At 42.3% G+C, this 23460-nt stretch overlaps 2 protein-coding genes across 5 annotated transcripts in view; one reads left to right on the forward strand and one right to left on the reverse strand.

Moving 5' to 3' along the window:
* pam (peptidylglycine alpha-amidating monooxygenase) overlaps positions 1 to 20216 on the reverse strand; it is a 61031-nt gene extending 40815 nt beyond the window's left edge. The window contains exons 1-3 of one of the 4 annotated variants that reach the window (XM_085464477.1): positions 20146 to 20216; positions 8117 to 8241; positions 7805 to 7925 (exon numbers count right to left, since the gene is read on the reverse strand). In XM_085464477.1, the coding sequence (XP_085320603.1) occupies positions 7805 to 7925; positions 8117 to 8211 (216 nt within the window). In that variant the 5' untranslated portion in view covers positions 8212 to 8241; positions 20146 to 20216. Of the gene's footprint in view, positions 1 to 7804; positions 7926 to 8116; positions 8298 to 20145 lie in introns of all 4 variants that reach the window. The other 3 variants (XM_085464478.1, XM_085464476.1, XM_085464479.1) reach the window with 3 other exon arrangements.
* Positions 20217 to 20441: 225 nt separating this feature from the next.
* pomk (protein O-mannose kinase) overlaps positions 20442 to 23460 on the forward strand; it is a 28522-nt gene continuing 25503 nt past the window's right edge. Inside the window, exon 1 of the mRNA XM_085464480.1 lies at positions 20442 to 20520. The gene's annotated coding sequence lies outside the window, so the exon portion shown is untranslated. The remainder of the gene's footprint in view (positions 20521 to 23460) is intronic.

Genomic DNA, 23460 nt, shown 5'->3' on the forward strand with positions numbered 1-23460 from the left:
TATGAGATGAGGCCTGGCTCCAGGGTGGGGCACCCTATCCGGGGCAGAGTGAACTGTTCCTTGATGTTCTACTCTTCTAAATCCCTCTTTGTCTGGTTCCTCACCCAGAACCAATTTGCCATGGGAGACCCTACCAAGCGGCAAAGGCCTCCAGACAACATAGCCCCTGGGATCCCTGGGACACACAAACCCCTCCAGCACCAGCAGGTACCAATTCGCGGAGAAGCTATTCTATTCCATTCTATTTTAATTCTAAGCCTTCTTCTTCAAAGGTGTCTTCCTTTAAATGCATTATAGATCTTATACGTAATAAGTATTTCAAGGATTATTGTCGCAGTGGTATATATGCACTCACTGGTTTCAGTGATACTGTTAATAGGGATGGTGCATAGCGCAGTGTTTACATTTGTATACGTCTCGTCTGATGAGACATTGTGAGTGAGTTGGGGCAGTTGTGCTCTTGGTTGGGTGACTACTTTTAGTCTGGCCACATTGTCAGCTCAGTAGATGCATCGCAGGTGGCTATGTATCATCTAGTATGCCTTAATCAGTATTTTAAAAATAAATAAATAAATAAAACCCTTTCACTCTGAGGGGGGGTGATATGTTTCTCAAGCATGGGTGCTCTACCAGATGCCTGGAAGTTTGAGGCTTTGGCACAGTACTAATTGTGTAATTCTTGATAATGACCTTTGTTGTGCCTGAAATCTGCTTGAGCCAATCTTCCAGTTTCGGGGTTAGAGCCCTCAATTCTTCTATTATTAAGGAACACTGTGCACCTTCCAGATCTGCTTCAGTTATTCACTCAACCCTGGCACTTCTCTATTTTCTTGTGTTCCTTCTGGCTGATGTTGCTGTCCCTTGGGACTACCACATGTATCACAACTGTGGTCTTCTATTCCTTGTCAACCAACACTGTGTCTGGTTGGTGGCCAACCAGATCTGCCTGTCTGGAAGCCCTTCAGGACCTTAGCCCCATTATTCTCAACCACCTTTAGTGATGTATCCCATTAGGGGATACATCTGTTGTCTCTGGGGCAAAATTTCTCTCTTGGCTCTTGATGAAGGCAGTCGCACTTTCTCCTTCTCCCTCTCCCTTATCTTTCACGCTTGGCATCTCATGTCTTTTGTATAGTCTCGCGTATTCTCTATCCCTAAGAGAGTCTCCCAGACTCTCTAAAAACCTAAAGAAGAATTATGGATTTGCTCAACTGGTCCCTTAATGGAACTGACAACTCCTAGGCTTGGGAGAGCCTAATTGTCCTGCAGAGACGTTTGCTGCCGGATACTCGATGGTCGGTTGCGTCGTGTGTCTTGTGACACTCTCGATGGAGGACATTGAATGAGATCTACCAATTCGGAACTATAATAACAGAGTTCTGGTTGATTGGAGCTGTCTCGGACCTGGCTTATCGAAGAACAAGAAGTGGCTACATATTTTCACACAACTGAGAACTTCTCAGTTGATGTGATGCATGATGTTTTGGAAGGAGTGGCCCAGTACGAACTGAAGTTATTGTTTTTGTATTTAAAAGAACAACATCTTACATTGGGAGAACTGAATTTGAGAATACAAAGTTTTGATTATGGATTCATGGAGAAAAACAATAGGCCAGTAGCTGTGAATTTAGGTGGAGAGTCTAATGATCTGGGACTGAATGCTATTCAGACATGGTGCTTACTGAGGAATGTTCCCCTCATGTTTGGAGATTTGGTAACCTCTACTGACCAACATTGGGACCTACTACTTTTATTACTACAGATAGGAGAAAATACAATGTTAACTATGTTATCTCAAGGTATGTGTGTATATTTAAAACATTTGATTGTGGAACACCACAAACTGTTCAAGATGTTGTATCCCCAGAAAAAACTTTTACCAAAGCACCATTTTCTTATCCATTATCCTCGCTGCATCCAAAAAAATAGGGCTTGTACTTCATAGTTGGTGCATGTGCTATGAAGGTAAGCACAATTTTTTCAAGAAACAGCTCAAATCATTCAAAAATATCACCAAAACGCTGGCCAAAAAACACCAGGATTATATGGCATACATTTGGCAATCTTCAACAACCTTTAGTCGGTTAGACATTGGTCCAGGAAAAATGGTGTCTTTAGATATGGTAAAAGGAGGTTCTGGAATTGCAATAGCAATGCAAATGTTCAAGATGGCGCTGGAGTGACGGCAGCCTCTCCAAGTAGCTCTGCAACACCGCACCTTTTTGTTAACTTTAACTTTTTAGACTAGGCTTTTCAAACTTTTTTTCACCTTCCTCTACTTATACCTCTTAGATATAGCGATACAAGATGGATAATGCACTTTTTAAAACTTCTGGAACCAGTTCCTTCATCTATTCGAGAGCGGAGCTGCTGGCACTAAAAACAAAGGGACAGACCGGCATGCGACACAACATCCCGGCCGAGCTAAAGAGGAGCTACAGAGGCTGCAAAGCTGGAGCGAGGAGAGCGGATCACCGGAGGCGATTCAAACCATCAATCCCGACAGTGATCATGGGCAACGTGAACTCGTTACAGAATAAGATTGACGAACTGTGCGCTCTGAACAACCACAGACTATACCGTGAGTGCAGCTTGTTTATCTTCACGGAGACGTGGCTAACCGAGCTAACGCCGCAGGCTAACGTAGACCTATGCGGTTTCACACCCGTGAGAGCCGATAGGGACACGCAGGCCAGCGGAAAAAGCAGAGGTGGGGGACTCATTGTCTACGTTAACAACAGATACTGTAACCCTGGACACGTCTCCGTTAAAGTTTCGGTATGCCGTCCGGACCTGGAGCTGCTAGCTGTTAGCTTGCGGCCATATTATCTACCTCGGGAGTTCAGTCATGTGATCTGTGTGTGTGTTTACATCCCTCCAAGGGCCGACGCAACAGCTGCCTGTGAGAAAAATACACACAGTCACAGCAAGACTTCAGACACAAAACCCCGAGGCTTTCATTATTATATCTGGAGACTTTAACCATGCCACACTGGACTCTACTCTGGCTGCTTTTCACCAGTTTGTGAATTGTCCCACAAGAAGCAACAGGACAATTGACCTACTGTATGCTAATGTGAGAGATGCATACAGAGCCACCCCCCTCCCCCCACTAGGGAAGTCAGACCACAACCTGGTTTACCTACAGCCACAATACACACCCCTCGTCCAAAGGCAGCCGGTCACAACGCGCTCCATCCGGAGATGGACCCCAGAAAAGGAGGATGCTCTGAGGGACTGTTATGACACCACAGACTGGGATGTGCTCCTGAGCCCACATGGTGAGGACATAGAGGGGGCGACACACTGTCTTACAGACTACCTCAACTTTTGTGTGGACACGGTCGCCCCTGCTAAGACGGTACGGTGTTATCCTAATAACAAACCGTGGGTAACACAGGAAGTCAAAGCTGTCCTCAACATGAAGAAGAAGGCTTTCAGGAGCAAAGTGAAGGAGGAGATGAAGGCAGCACAGCGGGAGGTGAAACGCTGCCTGAGGGAAGCAAAGGACACCTACAGGAGGAAGGTGGAGCAGAAGTTGGAGAGGAACAATATGAGGGAGGTCTGGAATGGTGTGAAAACCATCACAGGCCACAACACCAAGAAAAGCACAGTGGGGGGGACTGTGGAGAAGGCAAACGAACTCAACAACTTCTTCAACAGGTTTGACCAGCCCACAACCCCCCCACCCTCACCTTCACTACAGAGTCCAATCCCCACTCTCCTACCTCCCTCGCTTCCCCCCCTTCCTGACACCATGACACCCCCCTCCTCCAATCCCTCTCTCAGCAGCAAGACATCTCCCCCCCTCCCCTCTTCCCAAACATCTCCCAGTGTCACAGTGGATCAGGTCAGGAGACAACTGAGGAAGCTTCGCCCCAGAAAGGCAGCAGGCCCAGACAAGGTGTGTCCTAGGATGCTAAAGGCGTGTGCTGCTGAACTTGGGGAGCCGCTACAACGAGTCTTCAACCTCAGTCTGCGACTGGGGAGAGTGCCCGCCCTATGGAAGACATCCTGCATCGTCCCGGTCCCCAAAAAGAACCGGCCCAATGAGCTGAATGACTTCCGACCGGTGGCACTGACGTCACATCTTATGAAGACTCTAGAGCGGCTCTTCCTCAACCTCCTCCGACCACAGGTACAACATGCCCAGGACCCACTACAGTTTGCATACAAGGCGGGTGTCGGAGTGGAGGATGCCATCCTGTACCTCCTACACAGAGCCCACTCACACCTGGATGGGGGAAAAGGCACGGTCAGGATCCTGTTTCTTGACTTTTCCAGTGCCTTTAATACCATCCGGCCCTGTATGCTTCAAGAAAAACTGAACAGGATGGAGGTGGACCCCTGCCTGGTGGCTTGGATCTCCGACTACCTCACCGACAGACCACAGTACGTCAGGCTGAAGGACATCACGTCTGACACAGTGGTCAGCAGCACAGGAGCACCACAGGGAACTGTGCTGTCCCCTCTTCTCTTCACCCTGTACACCTCTGACTTCTGCTACAACTCTGAATTATGCCACATTCAGAAGTTTGCAGACGACACAGCCATCATGGGGTGTATCTGGGATGATCAGGAAGAGGAGTACAGAAGTCTGGTGAGGAACTTTGTCGCATGGAGTCACACAAACCACCTGCAACTCAACACCTCAAAGACTAAGGAACTGGTTGTGGACTTCGGGAGGTCTAGACCAGGTCCACTGCCGGTTCAGATAGAGGGGGAGGAGGTGGAGGTGGTCAACAAGTACAAGTACCTCGGGCTGTGGGTGGACAATAAACTGGACTGGTCATGCAACACAGAGCACCTGTATAAAAAAGCCCAAAGCCGACTGTACTTCCTCAGGAGGCTGAGGTCTTTTAACATCTGCAGGAAGCTCCTGAGGATGTTTTACCAGTCGGTGGTTGCTGGAGTACTTTTCTATGCTGTGGTGTGCTGGGGGAGCAGCACAGCAAAGAAGGACTCATCCAGGCTGGAGAAACTGATCAGGAGGGCTAGCTCTGTGGTCGGCATGAAGCTGGACACTCTGGTGACAGTGGCAGAGAAAAGGACATTAAAGAAACTGATGGACATTATGGACAATGCCAGGCATCCTCTGCACACGGCCATTAACAACCAGAAGAGTCTGTTCAGTGACAGGTTGCTTCTCCCAAAGACAAGAACTAACAGACTTAAAAACTCCTTTGTCCCACACGCCATCAGACTGTTTAACTCCTCTCTGGAGGGGAGAGGGAGGGGGAACAGGAGGACAAAGGAGGGAACAACTAAGCTGTAGTGCCTCTTCACCTCACTGTGCAATACCTTTTGTGCAATACTTTTGTAAATAGTCAACGGTGCAATAGACTCAATACTTGAAATGTGCAATTCACTTGTATTTTTATTTTTATTCCTATTTATTCTATTTATCCCCTTCGTATATTTTATTTATATTGTCTCTGTATTTATATATATGTGTGTGTGTATAACTCTGTAACTTCTGTCGGTGCTGTGCTTTTTTGGAAATCGAATTTCCCAGAGGAACCCACCCGAGGGATTAATAAAGTTCTATCTTATCTTATCTTATCTTAACTGCCCAATAGAGTTCAAGTTATGAAAGTGAACTGGGCTAAACAGAATGGTATTGTTTACCGCCCGCATTTGGTTATTTGTGGCAAAGTAGTGTCTGAAATGCCTGTGTTTTACCAGATTGAGTCAGTTCTGATAATACATGAGAAACTGGTACTTCTCACTTTGCCATTATGTACAGTAGCCTTTCATGAACATTTCCACGCTTATGAGTTGACCAGGACAAAGCAAGATTTAGTTGTCTTTCATGTTGACAGCCTGCATTATCCCAGGCCTTTTGACATACAATTGTCGTATGGAGTGAATGACAACGCCCTCTTTGTGGTCCCATATTGCTTTCTCTGGTGAGCATCATAGCTACTGTCATTTGTAAGAGTTTGTTATGCTAATAAATGCTGTTACTGTAACCTGTATGTTTGTAGTTATTTTCATAATATAGGATAGATCACAGCCATTTAGAAATAGAGCATCATATGATAAATATGAAAAAATAATGAAAATGAAATATTATTACACACTAGAGTGAACTTGGACTAAAAATAACTCTATAAAGTGAAATCATATTACTCTAAACAGTGTGAATAACCCTCAGTGTTAAATATTTTTACACATTTTGTTGTTAATTTTGACACTAAACTGAGTAGAATTAACACTAAAAAGTTAACACTGGCCATAGAGTAAATTTTACTCTAATTTTGAGTGGGACCAAATGTTATCTGAAGCAGAGTTAAAATCAACTCTGTAAGTGTAAAATTGACACTCTGTTTTTTACTGTGTAGCAAGGAGCAGACGGCTGAGTTTATTGAACTTCACTGAAACAACCCGCAAATTTCATTAAAATTTAATAAACTATCATGTCTTTATTTTTAGTTAGCACATACCTTAAACACTTCAAGCTGACTAATCGCAAAAATAATTGGTGACTAGTCGACTATCGAAATAATTGTTTGTGGCAGCCCTAGTGCTGAGACGTTTTTTTTCTGTTCTCAAACTGATCTCCCTGTTGGAGCTCAGTCTGGGGGGAGTTCTTTTTCATCCTCATCTTTCCTCATGTTGTGCATTTTCCATTGTTATACCTCTCTGACCTGTCTTCCCCGTGTGATGTTTGTGTATGGTCGGAAGGGTAAGATGGTGCTGGCAAAGGTCACAAAAGCAGAAAGGTGATCATGTATCCATCCAGAGTTGTGCCAGAAACTTGTTAATGGCTACCAAAAGCATTTGGTTAACCTACAACTTGTTTAAGGACACTGAATATTACTGGGCGTATATATAAATATATTTGAGCCTGCATGTATTAAATGTGTGGACAAAGAAAAATCATGTTTTAAAAATTAAACTTGTGCACTAAATTCTTTTATTTTAAAGTCATTAACTATATAAGCTATACAATCATTCTACTTTATTTAAAAGAACAGGTCAAACAACTAATTATAAGCCCCAAATTACCATGGCATTCATACCCTTGATAAGTGCGCATAAACTTCTGAAACAAACAACTGATAGATAGGGCTGTTCGATATAACGATATATATTGGATGACGATATAAAAACATCTATCGTTTCATTTTACGCTATCGTTTGCTTCATGGTGTCGCAAAATAAACTGTTCACGGCAATATTTTTTCATCGTTTTGATGGTCACTGTAGTGGCTATATTAATTTCTTAAAGTTCTTTCTTTCTCTTATATTTAATATAACCACACTATGGACGGACAAGCACAACAAGTTAGCAACAACGACCGTAAAACCACCGCATGTCCGCTTGTTTATTTTCCACATAAACCTTTCACAATAAAGCTCAAGATCCTGTTGAGACTTTTCAAAATAAACTGAATCACGTGAAAGAGTATGAAGAGTGTTTACAGATGAGACGCAAAAAAGAGCCGCCAGGTGCTAAAAAATAAACCTTAGAGTCAAATGTTAGAACAGGCTTTTCCCTGCAGCACGCCGTGTAATAAATACTCACAAAGAAAACGGCGGCCATTACAACTTATGTTTGAGAAGGTGTAGTTTCATGTATCGGTTAAAACATTAGACTCCAGGTACAAGACGCCCAGCTGGAAACACTTCACGCAAGTCGAGCTGCCCGAGATTCACAGAATATACAGAAAATTTTATATTTTTGTGATTTATATCGTTATCGGGACGATAGATGTTTTATATCGGGATATGTGATTTTGGTCATATTGCACATCCCTACTGATAGACACACACCAACATTGAGTGGAAACACACTTACCCCAGTTGGGATAACACCAGGCATGCGAAGATCCACAGAGAAGTTGTATGGATTTGCTATTATCTGCTGCTGATTAGTCCTGGACACACATTTACTGGGATTCAGAACATTTTCCTGAGAACTTCAGTAATACAGACAAAATCAATTATTAATAACATGTTCAATTACACCAAAAACACATCAAAACAAGAACCAGCATACCATATCATATACCAATCCATACATTTTTGTGTTTTTATAATTAAAGTTGCTTTAACAGCCTAGTAAGGCTGTAGCTAGACAAAAAATAAAACAATATGTGTATATTTTTACCTTTTAGACACATGCAGAGTACTTTGTATTTTCAAACTGTGGCTGTAAAGAATGAATGTTAGCACCACCACACAGGATGCAGGAACTCCCATCATTCCAGTGATTATCAGTGTAATGTCTCTATGCTGAAAATGTAAAAATAGATGCTGTCACTGTCAAACAAAAATCCTGGAGCAGAAACCTGGAGAACAAAAACAAAAAACAAAAACATGCTAAATGCAAAAGTGACAGATATAGAACCCAATAATAATAATAATAATAATAATGGATACTTTATTGATCCCCATGGGGAAATTACTTGTTTTTCTCTGCATTTGACCCATTCACTCAGTGAAGCAGTGGGCAGCCCACTAAGCAGGCACCCGGGGAGCAGTGTGTAGGGACGGTACCTTGCTCAGGGGTACCTCAGGGTAGCCGTTAAGTGGATTCGAACCGCCGACCTTCCGATCATGGGGCGACCACTTTACCTACTGAGCTATCCCTGCCCCAATAAGGCAGCAATATATAATTATTTTGTTAACAAAATGTGTCCATTAGACAGTAAACACTGTTTAATTGACACATCTACCTGGTGAGTTTGATATAATATTAAAGCTTAGGGGAGTAAAGTTTAATGCGAGATAAAATATCATGATATTACAGAAATCACAAAATTTCACGTTACTGAAAAGGTCAAGGTTGTTTTTGAATAGATGTAGAGATGGAAATTGATGGGAATTCACTTTCTATACTAGTCTTAGAATTTAAATCATAATGGAATTATCACAGAATTTTTCAGCTGGCCCAAATTGGTTTCAGATTCATCTACAACTACAACATCTACAACTCTTTCCATTCATAGAGTGTGTTAATTATTATCCAGTAAGGATACCATTGTTCCCTAAAGGGTGGACAGGAAACTGCAGGATCTAGGATTGAGCAGCTCTCTCTGCAGCTGGATCCTTAACTTCCTGTCTGACAGACACCAGGTGGTCAGACTGGGCAGCATCACCTTATCCCCAGTCATAATGAAAACTGGTGCTCCACAGGGGTGTGTACTGGGCCCTCTCCTGTACTCACGCTACACCACAACTGCACGGCCACTAGCAACTCCAATTTCATTGTTTCAGGTTTTGTGGACAACACAACAGTGATGGGTCTTATCACCAAAGGTGATGAGGCAGCTTACAAGGTGCGAAAAGAATCATCTCATCCTTAACGTCACAGAGACAAAAGAGATGATAGTGGACTTCTGAAGGTGTAGAGAAGCAAATGTCCCCATTACCATCAATGGCGCTGCTGTGAGTGAGCAGCTTTCGTTTCCCAGGTGTACGTGTGTGTGTGTGTGTATATACATATAAAAAGACGAACGTCTATTGTTTCTTCTCGGGTTCCCCAAGTCCAGCACCCTGAGGCTGTACGCTAAGCGGAAGGAAGGGGGCCGGGGACTGGTGAGTGTCAGCACCACAGTCCAGGATGAGACAAGGAACATCCAAGAATACATTGGGAAGATGGCCCCAACTGACCGAGTGCTCAGTGAATACCTCAGGCAGCAGAAACCCAAGAAAGAGGAGGGAGACGAGGAACCATCATGGAAGGACAGGCCCCTGCACGGTATGTACCACCGGCAGATAGAGGAGGTGGCTGATATCCAGAAATCCTACCAGTGGCTGGACAAAGCTGGACTGAAAGACAGCACAGAGGCACTAATCATGGCAGCACAAGAACAAGCTCTGAGCACAAGATCCATAGAGGCTGGGGTCTATCACACCAGGCAAGACCCCAGGTGCAGGCTGTGTAAAGATGCCCCAGAGACAATCCAGCACATAACAGCAGGGTGCAAGATGCTAGCAGGCAAGGCATACATGGAACGCCATAACCAAGTGGCCGGCATAGTGTACAGGAACATCTGTGCCGAGTACAACCTGGAAGTCCCGAGGTCAAAATGGGAGATGCCCCCAAGGGTGGTGGAGAATGACCGAGCTAAGATCCTGTGGGACTTCCAGATACAGACGGACAAAATGGTGGTGGCTAACCAACCGGACATAGTGGTGGTAGACAAACAGAAGAAGACGGCCGTAGTGATCGATGTAGCGGTTCCGAATGACAGCAATATCAGGAAGAAGGAACACGAGAAGCTGGAGAAATACCAAGGGCTCAGAGAAGAGCTCGAGAGGATGTGGAGGGTGAAGGTAATGGTGGTCCCCGTGGTAATCGGAGCACTAGGTGCGGTGACTCCCAAGCTAGGCGAGTGGCTCCAGCAGATCCCGGGAATAACATCGGAGATCTCTGTCCAGAAGAGCGCAGTCCTGGGAACAGCTAAGATACTGCGCAGGACCCTCAAGCTCCCAGGCCTCTGGTAGAGGACCCGAGCTTGAAGGATAAACCGCCCGCAGGGGCGTGCTGGGTGTTTTTTTTTTTTTTTTTAATATGTGTGTATATATATATATATATATATATATATATATATATATACACACACACACACACACATTTTTTTTTGTTCATTTAATCAATTCAGGATTTATTGAATCGATATTGCATTATTTAAGAACTAAAATCAATTTGAATCGGGGAAATCGATTTTTTAAACCCACTCTAAGTCACATATGACATCTAACGGTCTTGTGGACATAATGGTTGATTTTGTAACATGAGGGTGTGCTGCCTCACGTTGTTTGATGAGCTCTAACAAAAGTTCCAAGCTAAATAATGCAATCATCACCACAAAAGTGATAAACTAAAATGCTCCCCCACGCCCCCGTATGTTCTGTGTCATTGTGGTATTTTAATGTCATCAGTCTGAAATGCACTGACTTCCTCAAAATGTCTTGCTTAACTCATAGTCTCATTGGTCCAACACAAGTACTAATTTATTAGTATTATTCATACATACAACAAATGCAGCAAAACAATTAACAGCAATGAAAAAGTAGTTCATTTCAGGTGAGCAGACTAGCAGGGCAAAGTTATGTCGATATGGTGTGATCAATAGTCCAATATAAAGCCCTAACCCCTGAGTCCAAACCCTATCCCTAATGCCTTGACTGCCACAGACAAGCAGGGATCAGGCGATTGGCATTTTGACTGCTAAAATGAATCCTGCAACTGTAACCAAATTGCTATATTGTTCCATTTTCAAGACCTCTTTGAATATTTAACCCAAAAGAGTTGATGGGCATGCCATGTGTCCAAATAAAATGACAGATTTTAGACATTGACATAGCACAAGACCCACTCTCATCAAGTCAGAAGTGCAGACTTAAAACTATGGGCTCAAATTGTGGTCATAAATATTTTGTACTTGTAAATCAGGATTTGTATGTGTAAAAATAATTTGTGTGTGTGTAAAAAAGTTTTGTATGTGTAAAAAGAATTTGTGTGCATGTAAAAAAGATTTGTATGTGTAAAAAGAATTTGTGCGTGCGTAATAAAGATGTGTATTTGTAAAAAGAATTTGTGTGTGCTTAATAAAGATGTGTATGTGTAAAAAGAATTTGTGTGTGGAGTTAGCCAAAAAATACGTGTGAAACTCTGCACTCAAGTTTCAAGTTACAAGTACGAATTTTGACCCTATTTTTCTTCATTTCATCTGATTGGCCAATGTCATATCAATCACAAATTTAACAATCCAATTGGAGAACAGATGGGTTTGGCTAATGGAGGGGTGCTTTATGGAGCTTCAGGTCCTTGAAGGGAATAAATGCCCTTTTACATGCCAGCCCAGCATTTTATTCATCACCACGATGGAAAACAGTCTGTGGTGGTCCGAGTTTGGTGATTTTTGTGTCACAGGTTTACGTGCTTAATACAGGGACCTCCAGAGCCTTTTCAACATCCATTGGATGTACAACGTACAGCTTATTACACCAGCATGCATCTGCTCTTATATAACTATTATTAGTTTACAGCTTTAAGCCCCACGCCCCTGGTACCGGGGGCAAAAAGGAGGAGATCACATTTAATCGGTTATAACACGGGGTGAGAAATATAAGTCCAGACATGTGTGGTATCCACAGAAACCTCTGAATCTCAGCTAAAATGTCATATAACCAATTTCTACAACCACCAAACACATGGAAAACAAGCCATGATTAAAAGAGCAGTTACGTAAATGTGCAGAAGACCGCCAAACAAACAAAATCAAACCGGAAATTCTCCAGACTTCATGTAACCGGCTAAAGATAGGCTGGTTAGCTTCCAGAGCTATCACTGACTCCACACACCAAGTTTCACCACGATCAGACCAAAATTCACTGAATGAGCCGCAAAAGAAGACCACAAAAACACATAGCGACACAAATGCGCTAAGACAGAGATTGGCTTACGGTCCCAATTTCCTCCGTTATTGTCGCCGGTAGACGGTAGCCACGTGATTATCAGAAGTTACCACGCCTACCTAGCTGTATCAGAGCCGTTTTCCGTCAACAATCTCCATTTTAGACCCACCTACAGACACGTGACTGGACAGACACCACATGCAGCAAATTTGGGCCCACGTGGATTTTGGCATTGTAACGTCTGATTGGTCAAAGGAGCTTGCAAAGAAAAGGAGCAAAGAAAAGGAGCTTTGCAAGCTCCTTTGACTACGATGACCTGGATGACTGAGAACCTTCACAGACAACATCTGATTGGTTGAAGTGACGTGAACGTGGCATCGTTACTTTGATTCTATTGGCTAAAACGATTAAAAAGAGGTGTCAATCATGCAAATTGACCAAAAGAAACCAAAGTTACAGCCCCTCTGAGTTTAAAGGGCCAGAGACCAATTAAACGCTTCATGCACACTGCAGAAAAGGGCCATTACCATGTAAATGTGTGGTTAATTCTTCAAAAATATATTTAAAAAAAAGCATTTTTAGGCCTGTTAATAAAATTTATTAATTTCTGCTCTTCAATACCTAAAAAATTCAACTGGCACGGTGTCCAATTGTGTGCCAAAATTGGACATTTTTGTACAACGTCTGGATATTCATGTATAGACAGGGCTGTAATTTTTCACTGTTTCACTTTAGAAACATAAATCTTTGCACAGATGATGTTTATATGTTGGTTACTGAAATCCTGGAACCAAATGTGATCTGAGGCATATTTTTAAAAGGGTTATATTAGGGCTGCTCAATTAATCGAATTTTAATCACGATTACGATCTGGGCTTTCAACGATCATTAAAAATGACTGAGCCGATTATTAGCCCCTCCCTCATGCTTTACTCTCGCGCTGCTCCGTGTGGCAAATCGAGCGCACCTCTCTGCATTTCGAACACGCATCACAACAATTAAGAGGACCCAAGGGAAGCTCGGAAAGCTAAGCAGAAGTTATTTGGAGAGGAGAGTGACTGCCGTTGGTTGAAAAGAGAGGTAAAAAAAAAAAAAACTTCAGTGGTGTGGAAACATTATGGGTTCGCGGAGTCAGATGTAGATCAAGTAGACATAGTGTGTAAACTTTGCTACGGTGTCATAGCTGCACCACAGAGCAACACTGCAAAGTTCACTAAACATAGATGTTTACATTTTTCATTTATTTTTTATATTGCAAACATTTGCACTGTTATCAGTATTTGCACACTATTTTATATTATTTTTTAAAGTCATTATTCAATACATTGTTATTGTTAACCCTTTAAATCCCCGTAGAACCGGAACCGCGTAAGCTAGCGCAATAATTTGTTTTGCATATGAAACCGGAGGAGTTGTACTTACATCTTATGCCATCAGCTTGTCCTCGGTCACGGTTTCCTTCCACATAAAGCTTTGCAAAAATTGCATAAAAAGCGCTTGCAGGAACAAAAACATAATATTCCAGAAACATGCTTTGCCGATCCGATCAGCTGTTCGTAACACTTCCCACAGTGAAAAAGACGTCAACGCGAACTATCGCATGTCCGCCATTTCCTGTTCGAAACCGGAAGTGACGTCATTTTGGCAGAAAATTTAGTTTTTTACTTGTAGGCCTTAAAAGCCTATACTGGTGTTTTTATAAGTCATGTTTGACTATACTTTTCTGAATAGTTGCTGGGATGCTTAGAACTCGAATTGCACTGCTGGAAATAGTTTGTTTTGATGCACATGCTGTTTTCTTTGCAAATTTGCATCATAAGATTGTTTTTTGTTTTTTGTTTTTCCTGCAGTATATAAAAATTGCTGTATCTCCAAAATAAAACTATGAAGACACTCAAAATAAATTTCCTGTGGTGGGAAACTATTTTTTGCAACTTTTTTGTATTTAAAGTTTTGAGGGATAAGCCTCTTAAATTTCCCCAAGTAGAAATATATGTAAAAAAAAAAAACCAAAAACGATTTTCAATTTTTTTGTTGTTTATTGCACTTTTTTGCAATTAATGTAATTACTATGGACTCAATGCATACATATTATTAAAATATGGGCTATAACAGTCAGCAAAACAACGTTGGTGAAGTCTGGAGAGGCCTCAGAACCATCTCAGGCCACAAACAGCAGAACTCTCTGCCTGGGAGGGATGTGAGGTGGGCAAATGAACTGAATCATTTCTTCAACAGATTTGATTCAACCATGAGACAGTCTACAACATCGGCTGCAGACTCACCCACCCCCACTGCTGCTGTTCCACCTCAGACACTTCACACCTCCTCTATTCACCCTGCTCACTCCTCCCCACCCCCAACAACAGCATCCAATACACACTCAACACAAGGCTCCAGCCTGTCTCTCTCAACCACCCAGGTTAGGAGGGAACTGAGGAGGATTAATGGCAAGAAGGCAGCGGGCCCAGATGGCATCAGCTCGAGGGTCGTCAGGTCCTGCGCGGACCAACTGTGTGGGGTGATGGAGCACCTCTTCAACCTGAGCCTGAGGTTGGGAAGAGTCCCACAGCTCTGGAAAACCTCCTGTGTTGTACCAGTGCCAAAGACTTCACGCCCCAAGGACCTCAACAGCTACAGGCCGGTGGCTCTGACATCCCACCTGATGAAGACCCTGGAGCGGTTGGTCCTGGCTCAGCTTCGGCGCCTAACAAGCTCATCACTGGACCCACTTCAGTTTGCCTACCAGCCTGGCATTGGAGCGGATGATGCCGTCATTCACCTCCTACATCGTTCCCTCGCTCACCTGGAGACCGCTGGAAGCACTGTGAGAATCATGTTCTTTGATTTCTCCAGTGCCTTCAACACTATTCTTCCCTCGGTTCTGAAGGACAAGCTGGTGAACTCTGGAGTGAACCATCACCTCACTACCTGGATCCTGGACTACCTCACCGACCGACCACAGTATGTGAGGACTCAGGGCTGTGTGTCGGACAGGGTCGTCTGCAGTACGGGGGCCCCACAGGGAACGGTTCTGGCTCCGTTCCTCTTCACCATCTACACTGCAGACTTCTCCCACAATTCCACCCAGTGCTTCCTGCAGAAGTTCTCTGATGACTCTGCAATAGTCGGCCTCATCACTGATGGGGACGACAAGGAGTACAGAGGACTGACTCAAGACTTTGTGGACTGGTGCCAGCTGAACTACCTCCAGATCAACGCCAGTAAAACCAAGGAGCTGGTGGTAGACTTCCGCAGGCACAAGCATTCTCCACTGCAACCACTGAACATCCAGGGTATGGACATTGAGGCTGTGGACAGCTACAGGTACCTTGGTGTTCATCTGAACAACAGACTGGACTGGACTCATAACTCAGACGCCCTCTACAGGAAAGGGCAGAGCAGGTTGTACCTGCTGCGGAGACTCAGGTCGTTTGGGGTGGAGGGCCCACTCCTGAAGACCTTCTATGACTCTGTGGTGGCTTCTGCTATCTTTTATGGTGTGGTCTGCTGGGGCGGCAGCATCTCTGCTGGGGACAGGAAGAGACTGAACAGGGTGATCCGAAGGGCCAGCTCTGTTCTAGGATGCCCTCTGGACCCAGTGGAGGTGGTGAGTGACAGGAGAATGGCGGCTAAGCTGTCATCCCTGTTGGACAACGTCTCCCACCCCATGCAGCAGACTGTGACAGCACTGAGCAGCTCCTTCAGTGGGAGACTGCGGCACCCACGGTGTGGGACGGAGAGATTTCGCAGGTCTTTCCTCCCCACTGCTGTCAGACTCCACAACAAAGACTTTAACTGAACAAACACACACATCCACACATGTGCAATAACACTAAGTGCAATAATCTTTTCTGGCATCGTTGTATTTTTACTCAGTTGTATATAGCATTCGTATTCTATTTTTATCTTATTGTATATTTTTATTCTATTTTATTCTACTGTATATAGTATATTATTTTATTCTATTCTGTACAGCTGTGTACTGTATTTATTCTTATTGTATTCTAATTTTTGCGTCATAACTTTTGCACTGTCCACTTCCTGCTGTGACAAAACAAATTTCCCACGTGTGGGACTAATAAAGGTTATCTTATCTTATCTTATTGATGTATAGCAACTTGAAATGCTCCCACAAATGGCACTACAGCATGTAAAAAAATAATATAAGCTCTGGTGGACTTGGTTCTATGGTAGGTCTTAAAGGGTTAAATAAATATCGTCAAATAATCGTGATCTCAATTTCAGTGAAAATAATCGTGATTATCATTTTTGCCATAATCGAGCAGCCCTAGGTTATATGCTAAAAATTAAAAAAAAAAAAAAATTAGGCAAGGATAAAATATACTTACTTTTTCTGTGTTACAGTCTCAGTAACTGTGACACAGTAATATCTGCTTCAATATTTACACCGCTGATGAAATCTCACAAGTGTTAGCTTTATTTTGATACCAGGATTGTAAGGACAGAGTTTGTAATTGCAGAGAAATAATTAATTAGATTTGGGCATTACATTTTCGAGCAGGAAGCTCAGAAACCCCCTTGGGGCTCAAGAGGTTAAGGTATGTGCTAACTAAAAAAAAAGCCAAGATGATAGTTTATTAAATTTTAATGAAATTTGCAGATTGTTTCGGTGGAGTTTAATAAACTCAGCCATCTGCGCCTTGCTATCTAAAATATAAAAGGACACCTGAGTATATTCTCGACCATCTCACACTTCTGACAATCAGTTGTCTGCTTGACGTGTATTCAGCTGTGTAAAAACTATAACTTTAATCTCAGCCAAATCGATTTACTCAGGAACAAATAAAATACTGAAAAAAAAAAACAAACAATAACATTTTTAAGTTATCTAAGTGACTCATATATCATGTTTAACCTGAGTAGCAAAAGACGGCGGTGGGCTTGAAAACAATTTGCCGGGAGTCCGGTGTTCTCACGGGCTCTATCGAGACTTGAGCTATGTTGTCCGGTATCGAGCTACGATACCGGACACTGCTTCTTCTTCTTCTGGGTTTAACAGCAGCTGGCATCCTTGTACATGCAGTGCTGTCATCTTCTGTTTCAGTCCATTATTACACTCTTAAATACTACTACTTATTCCTGCGTCTTTTGGGATCTTACAAAGCTTCAAACGACGCGTCAACTATTAAATTAGTCATCGATGATTTTGATAGTCGACGTAATCGTGACTAGTCGACTAATCGTGGCAGCCCTAACATCCATCCATCTTCTTTTGCTTTTCCAGGGCCTGGTCGCGGGGGCAGCAGCCTAAGCAGCCACCTCCTCCAGCTTGTCTGAAGGAACACCAAGGCGTTCCCAAACCAGCCGAGATATAATCTCTCCAGCGTGTCCTGGGTCTGCCCCGGGGCCTCCTCCTGGTGGGACATGCCCAGAACACCTCACCCAAGAGGCACCTCAGGAGGAATCTTTGTCAGATGCCCAAACCACCTCAACTGGCTCTTTTTCATGTGGAGGAGCAGCAGCTTTACTCTGAGACCCTTCCAGATGGCTGAACCTCTCACCCTTTCTCTAAGGGAGAGGCCAGCAACCCTTCTGAGGAAGCTCATTTTTGCCGCTTGTGATCGCGATCTCGTTCTTTCGGTCACTACCCACAGCTCTCTCTTCACCACAGCAGACTGATACCGGGTTCACATCACTGCAGCCACAGCACCAATCCGTCTGTCGATCTCCCGCTCTCTTCTCCCATCACTCGTGTACAAAACCCAGAGATACTTATACTCCTCTGACCGGGAGTGGGCCCTCCATCCTTTTCCAGCTAAGGACCATGGACTCAGTTTTGGAGGTGCTGATTCTCATTCCCACCGCTTCACAATGAGTTGCGAAATATTCCAGTGCGAGCTGGACGCCATCACCCAATAAAGCCAAAAGAACCACATCCTCCGCGAAAAGCTGAGATGAGATTTTGAGACCACCCAAGTGAAAGCCTTCCGCTACGTCTCTAGGCTAGAAATTCTGTCCATAAAAACTGTGAACAGAATCGGTGAAAAAAGGGAACCAGGGAACCCCTGGCATAGCCAGCAACTTACTGCCGGCTATGCAACGGTTGTATAAGGATTGAATGGCCCATAGCAATGGGCCAAACACCCCATACTCCTGGAGCACCTTCCACAGGACACTCCGAGGGACACAGTTGAATGCATTCTCCAAATCCACAAAACACATGTAGACTGGTTAGGCCAACTGTCATGCACCCTCAAGTATCCGTGAGAGGATAATAACCTGGTCCAGTGTTCCACGACCAGGATAAAAACCACATTGCTCCTCCTGTATCCGAGATTCGACAAACAGATGCAACCTACTTTCCAGCACCCTGGCACAGACTTTCCCAGGGAGGCTGAGGGGACGACATAGATATTGTCTGTCTTATTGTGGACACGAACTAATTTTTGGAGTGGCACAAATGATTTGTGTGGCATGATTATGATTATTATTTTATAGATAGTTATACAAAAAAAGCTTGAGACATTTTCTGCATTTTAATTCTGTTTTCATTGTAAAAAAAAATCTTTTTCCTACTGAGATTTTTTGTTTTGTGTGATTTTAGGTCTATTGTGTTAATACAGTATGTGAAAATGAAAATATAACTGTTAATTGAGACAAAACGCACATATTGACTCAAATTTGCCTTAAAATTCAACATGCCAAAAGAATATGCTGGAAGTGGATCAAGTGGATCAGGAAAACCTTTAGGCAAGTTTATGTGTGTGTCAGACTCTCTTGCAATTTATCTAGAGCTATAGTTCTAAATGCTTTCTGAAGGCCTTTCGGGGATTTTCAGAGAAAGCAGTATCTGAACAGTATTTGAAAGTCATGTCCTTAAGAAATAGTAAAAAATGCTATCTGAATGAGGCTTGTAGCAAAACGTGCTTTGAAACAGTCTTTTCAATTTTTTCTTTTCAAATACTCAAAAACGTAAATGTGATGATAACATCATTATGGCAAAATCCAAACAACAACTGCTTTTCTCCTCTACTTGAAACCCAGAGAATGCTTATTAATGGCGAAAGAAAAATAACCGAGATGCTTTGCTTGCTTGGTGACTCATCATCTGTTAACAGATAACAGAGTAGGGTGGCTTTAACAGAGGAGGAGTGAGAAGGGGAAGCTCTGTTGACATCAGAACCCAGGAGACGGAGGAAACTATGGAAACAGGGCTATTCCCACACGTCAAAAACAATGCAAGGCTTACTGAACATCTTCACATGTATACTATTACGTACATACTAACATTAAGCATCTTTTAAAAAACAAAAAAATCATTGCAATATAAGGGTAGACACGTTCATACATTTTATGACATGACAGCTGGTCGGTGCCTATAACGACAAGCGTGTAGCTATTACGTGAGAATTTATTTATTCGACTGATTGATTGATTGAGCGTTTGTTTTTTAATAATGCAAAAATAGCACTGGCGTGACGACTAAACATATGTCACGCCTGGACATAGACCGGAAGCTACAAAGGGAAAATGCATCGATTTAGCGAATCGATACATATACATGACCTTATATCTAAGCAAGCGAAATCTAAAGAAAAATGTAGCTAGGGGTTTCCTACAACTAGGTCTACCTTATCAGGTTACTAAAAAGGCAACTTTATTATCGGTTTTCCACATAAGCTAACGCCCGCCATCTGTTAAGCTGGTTCGTTTTTTGTCAGGTTATCAGTTTCACTACAATAGCAAAAGTACTATAGAGCTTGATTAAAGATTCTGAAGATATGAATTTTGAAAGTGAAAAGATACCTGCACGCTGCCACTCAGCGTCTTCCACTCGCCTGTTATTGTAATAACCTATGCTTCCTTGAGCTTAAGCAGTGGCGTCCACACTTTCACTTTTCAGAGTAAAAGCCGGCATTTCATTATTTATTATTTTCATATAGACTCAGAAAGGCCTCATCACAGTGTAGTTATTGCAACCCCTGAAACTTGAATATGGGGAATAAAAACGGAATATTTTGGGTAAGTCATATTTAGTTCGGTGAACTACTATGCTTTTATTCTGGAAATCTGAAAGGAAGTTTTTTTCTTGATACGTTTGATGGTGGATGGGGTAGCAGACATGTTGCTATCCTCAAAAAGTACCTCCTGAGTCATAACACCATGTGAACCCTAGTTACGGTAGGCATCTTCGTAAATAACGCTAATTAATAGATATGCTTCATCACCTCTATGTGGGCTTCCTTGTGTTATTGCTCTACATTAGCTAAACGTAAGATTGCTCTGCCTGACACCATTTAGCTGTATCTCATTGTTGTAATATAACTTAACATGAAATTATTTTACATTTGCACATTTGTTCCATTTTAAAACCGTGCGAAGAATATCACGCGCTGAAATGCACGTAGTCAAAGTCTTACGCATGCCCAAAAGCCACTATTTTATGCCTGCCGCCATCTGTGGTATTTAATTACTTGGGGATCTTTAGTGTGGGTTTATTATTATACTTTAAGCATGATAGATTCTCGTGGGAAGAAGTAGGCAAAGAAGCGCAAATGACAGTCACCTGACCCAAAGGCACAGGGAACGCTCTTGTCCACTGGTAAAAACCACATGGTACTAGCAGTGCCCATCGCAGATTTTAGCCCTTCTGCAGGAGACTAGTTCCGAAGTCCAAGGTCATTTTCTTTTCTTTTTTACCATTTCCAAACAATCTCGCTAGCAGTTGTCACCATCTTACCAAGCTTTTTGGGTGATTTTGTAGCCCTTTCCAGCCTTGTGCAGGTCTACAACCTTGTCCTTGACGTCCTTTGACAGCTCTTTGTCTATGGAGATGGAGAGGGGGGAATGGAGGTTGAGGTCAGAATAAGTCTGTGGGAGCCAGAATTCTGGCTCCCACTGCTCAATGGAAATGAATCTACCATAAAAATTTATAGCCTTTTGTTGCTCAGAAGAGACTCAAATAATTAGTTCCCCCTCGCTATATCATCTCTAACTTTTAAATGCCTATTTTTATGCCTATTATGTATGTCATGTCATTGAACAAGTTTTACTGTTTTAACACACTGTTATTGGGCCTATTTGGCTAAGGAACTGTAATTTTAGTGTTTCAGCCTGTATAATGAGCATTTTCTCTATAAGCGTAACAAAACAAAGATTACATTTCTAAGAATTACTTACTTATACTACTTATACATAACTCATTGAAATATATAAAGTCATTGTACTCTACAGTATGTTGCAAACTGCAGTATGTCAATCTGCAATACAGGGTTGACAAGTGACCAGACTTAAAAATTTGGCAGGGTATGAATAAATTATTTCTCCTACTATATACAGCAGTTGAATTGTCTTGTGTGTTTGTCTGTTTCATTAGAACTGATAAATGCAAAGTAAACCATTCCTCATCATATAAGTGACTTTCTATATGCTATGCTACCTAGTTGCTTGGTTTTGTTGTTTAATAAGCAATGTCATTGTGTGGTTTTATGCTAATTTTATCAGACTGCAATGTACCGTCTTCCTCGAACTGCCCTGCTTAACTAACAGCAGATAGATGGGTGCAAAGAGAGTGCAGGGTTGGTGTTGGTTCCATTGAATGGAACTCTTAATGCTTTAGCATAGCAGTACCTTTTGGATAATTTCATGCTCCTAACAATTTGGGGGTGGCCTATTCCTGTTCCAACATATATGGGAACCAGTCACAAAGCAAGCTCCATAAAGACATGGACGAGGGAATTGAGAATGGAAGAACATGACTGGCCTGCACAGAATCTTGACCTCAACCTGATAGAACACCTTTGGGATAAATTAGAGCCTGCCTGTGAGCTAGGCATTCTTGTCCAACATCAGTGCTTGACTTCACAAATGTGCTTCTGGAAGAATGGTCAGAAATTCCCATAAACACACTCCTAAACCTTGTAGAATGCCTTCCTAGAAGACCTGAGGCTGTCATAGCTGCAAAGGGTGGGCTGACAGGAAACATAGGAATTTGAAAATAATCGAATGTATTTTTAACATTACTCAATAAGACCGTCAGAATAAAATGAAATAAATACAAACGTTAGATAATACAAATGTGAAAAAAAGTACTAGTAGTATTTAAACAAATCATTTGTGCAAATAGAAAATCAAAAATGGCTTCTCTTCATAAGTTCAAATAAAAGCTTCAAATTAAATAAAAAAGGGTTTTTTTTCTAATCCAGAGTAACAAGTTTCCGAATTATTGATACACAGATCAACTACCTAACGTTAGAAAGAAGAGTTTACTTTTCAGAAGAAATGCTAATGCTAATGTGAGTGGAAAACAAACAACTAGGAGACAGTATAGCTAATACTTTTTAATGGTTTAATATTGCATTTCACTCATTAACTAACAAAACTGTAATGATGTTCACTTATCAAGCATCATCCTGGGAAGGTCCAACAGGATAGCTAACATAAACATTACTGTACAAACAGTAACAGCGTTTATGTCTGCGTAGGTTCATGGTAATCTAAGAAGCTTGGAAAGAAAAGCGACCAGACTTCTTTAAGGTTCTTGAAGATCTTTTACTTTTTGTTCAAGAAGCTTCTTCAGCCTTTTAAATGCTCGTACACTGAATTATTGCTGTTTTGGAACAAAAGCACAGATTTGCACAGACTGCATTTAACTTTGTTTTTATATATTTTTAAATCTGTTTCCATTTTGTTCTGTCCTCATGCTTTGCCGTTCACACTACATACTTCATTAGTATTGTGAGCAGTTTTGGCAGACAATATAGATCTGTAGCTCCCTGTAGTGTATTGCAGCTAGAAAAAACACATTTATGAGGTATTGACAGGTCGGTCATAAAAACAAACTTTTGGTTCCAGTCTTGCAAGGGCGTCTCTCACATTTAGGGCCCTGGTGGTCAGTCCCACTTTTCTCCTCACTAAGTAGGTGACGCCCATATTCATCAGTTTCTGCTTGCAATAGCCTGTTTGAAATACTCATTCAAACATGTTTATGTTTGGATGAGTGGGTTTTGTTAGACCCTATGAAAAAAAACATGTTGTAGTTAGACTGTTTGAAAAGTGTCTCAGATATACAAATAGAAATACAAATTCAAATTTTATTTGTCACATACACAGTCATACATA

This window comes from Copadichromis virginalis, linkage group LG7 (assembly GCF_057382275.1).
Source record: "Copadichromis virginalis isolate Kocher_CV1m ecotype Utaka linkage group LG7, C_Virginalis_male_GT1.1, whole genome shotgun sequence".
NCBI classification, from domain to species: Eukaryota; Metazoa; Chordata; class Actinopteri; order Cichliformes; family Cichlidae; genus Copadichromis; species Copadichromis virginalis.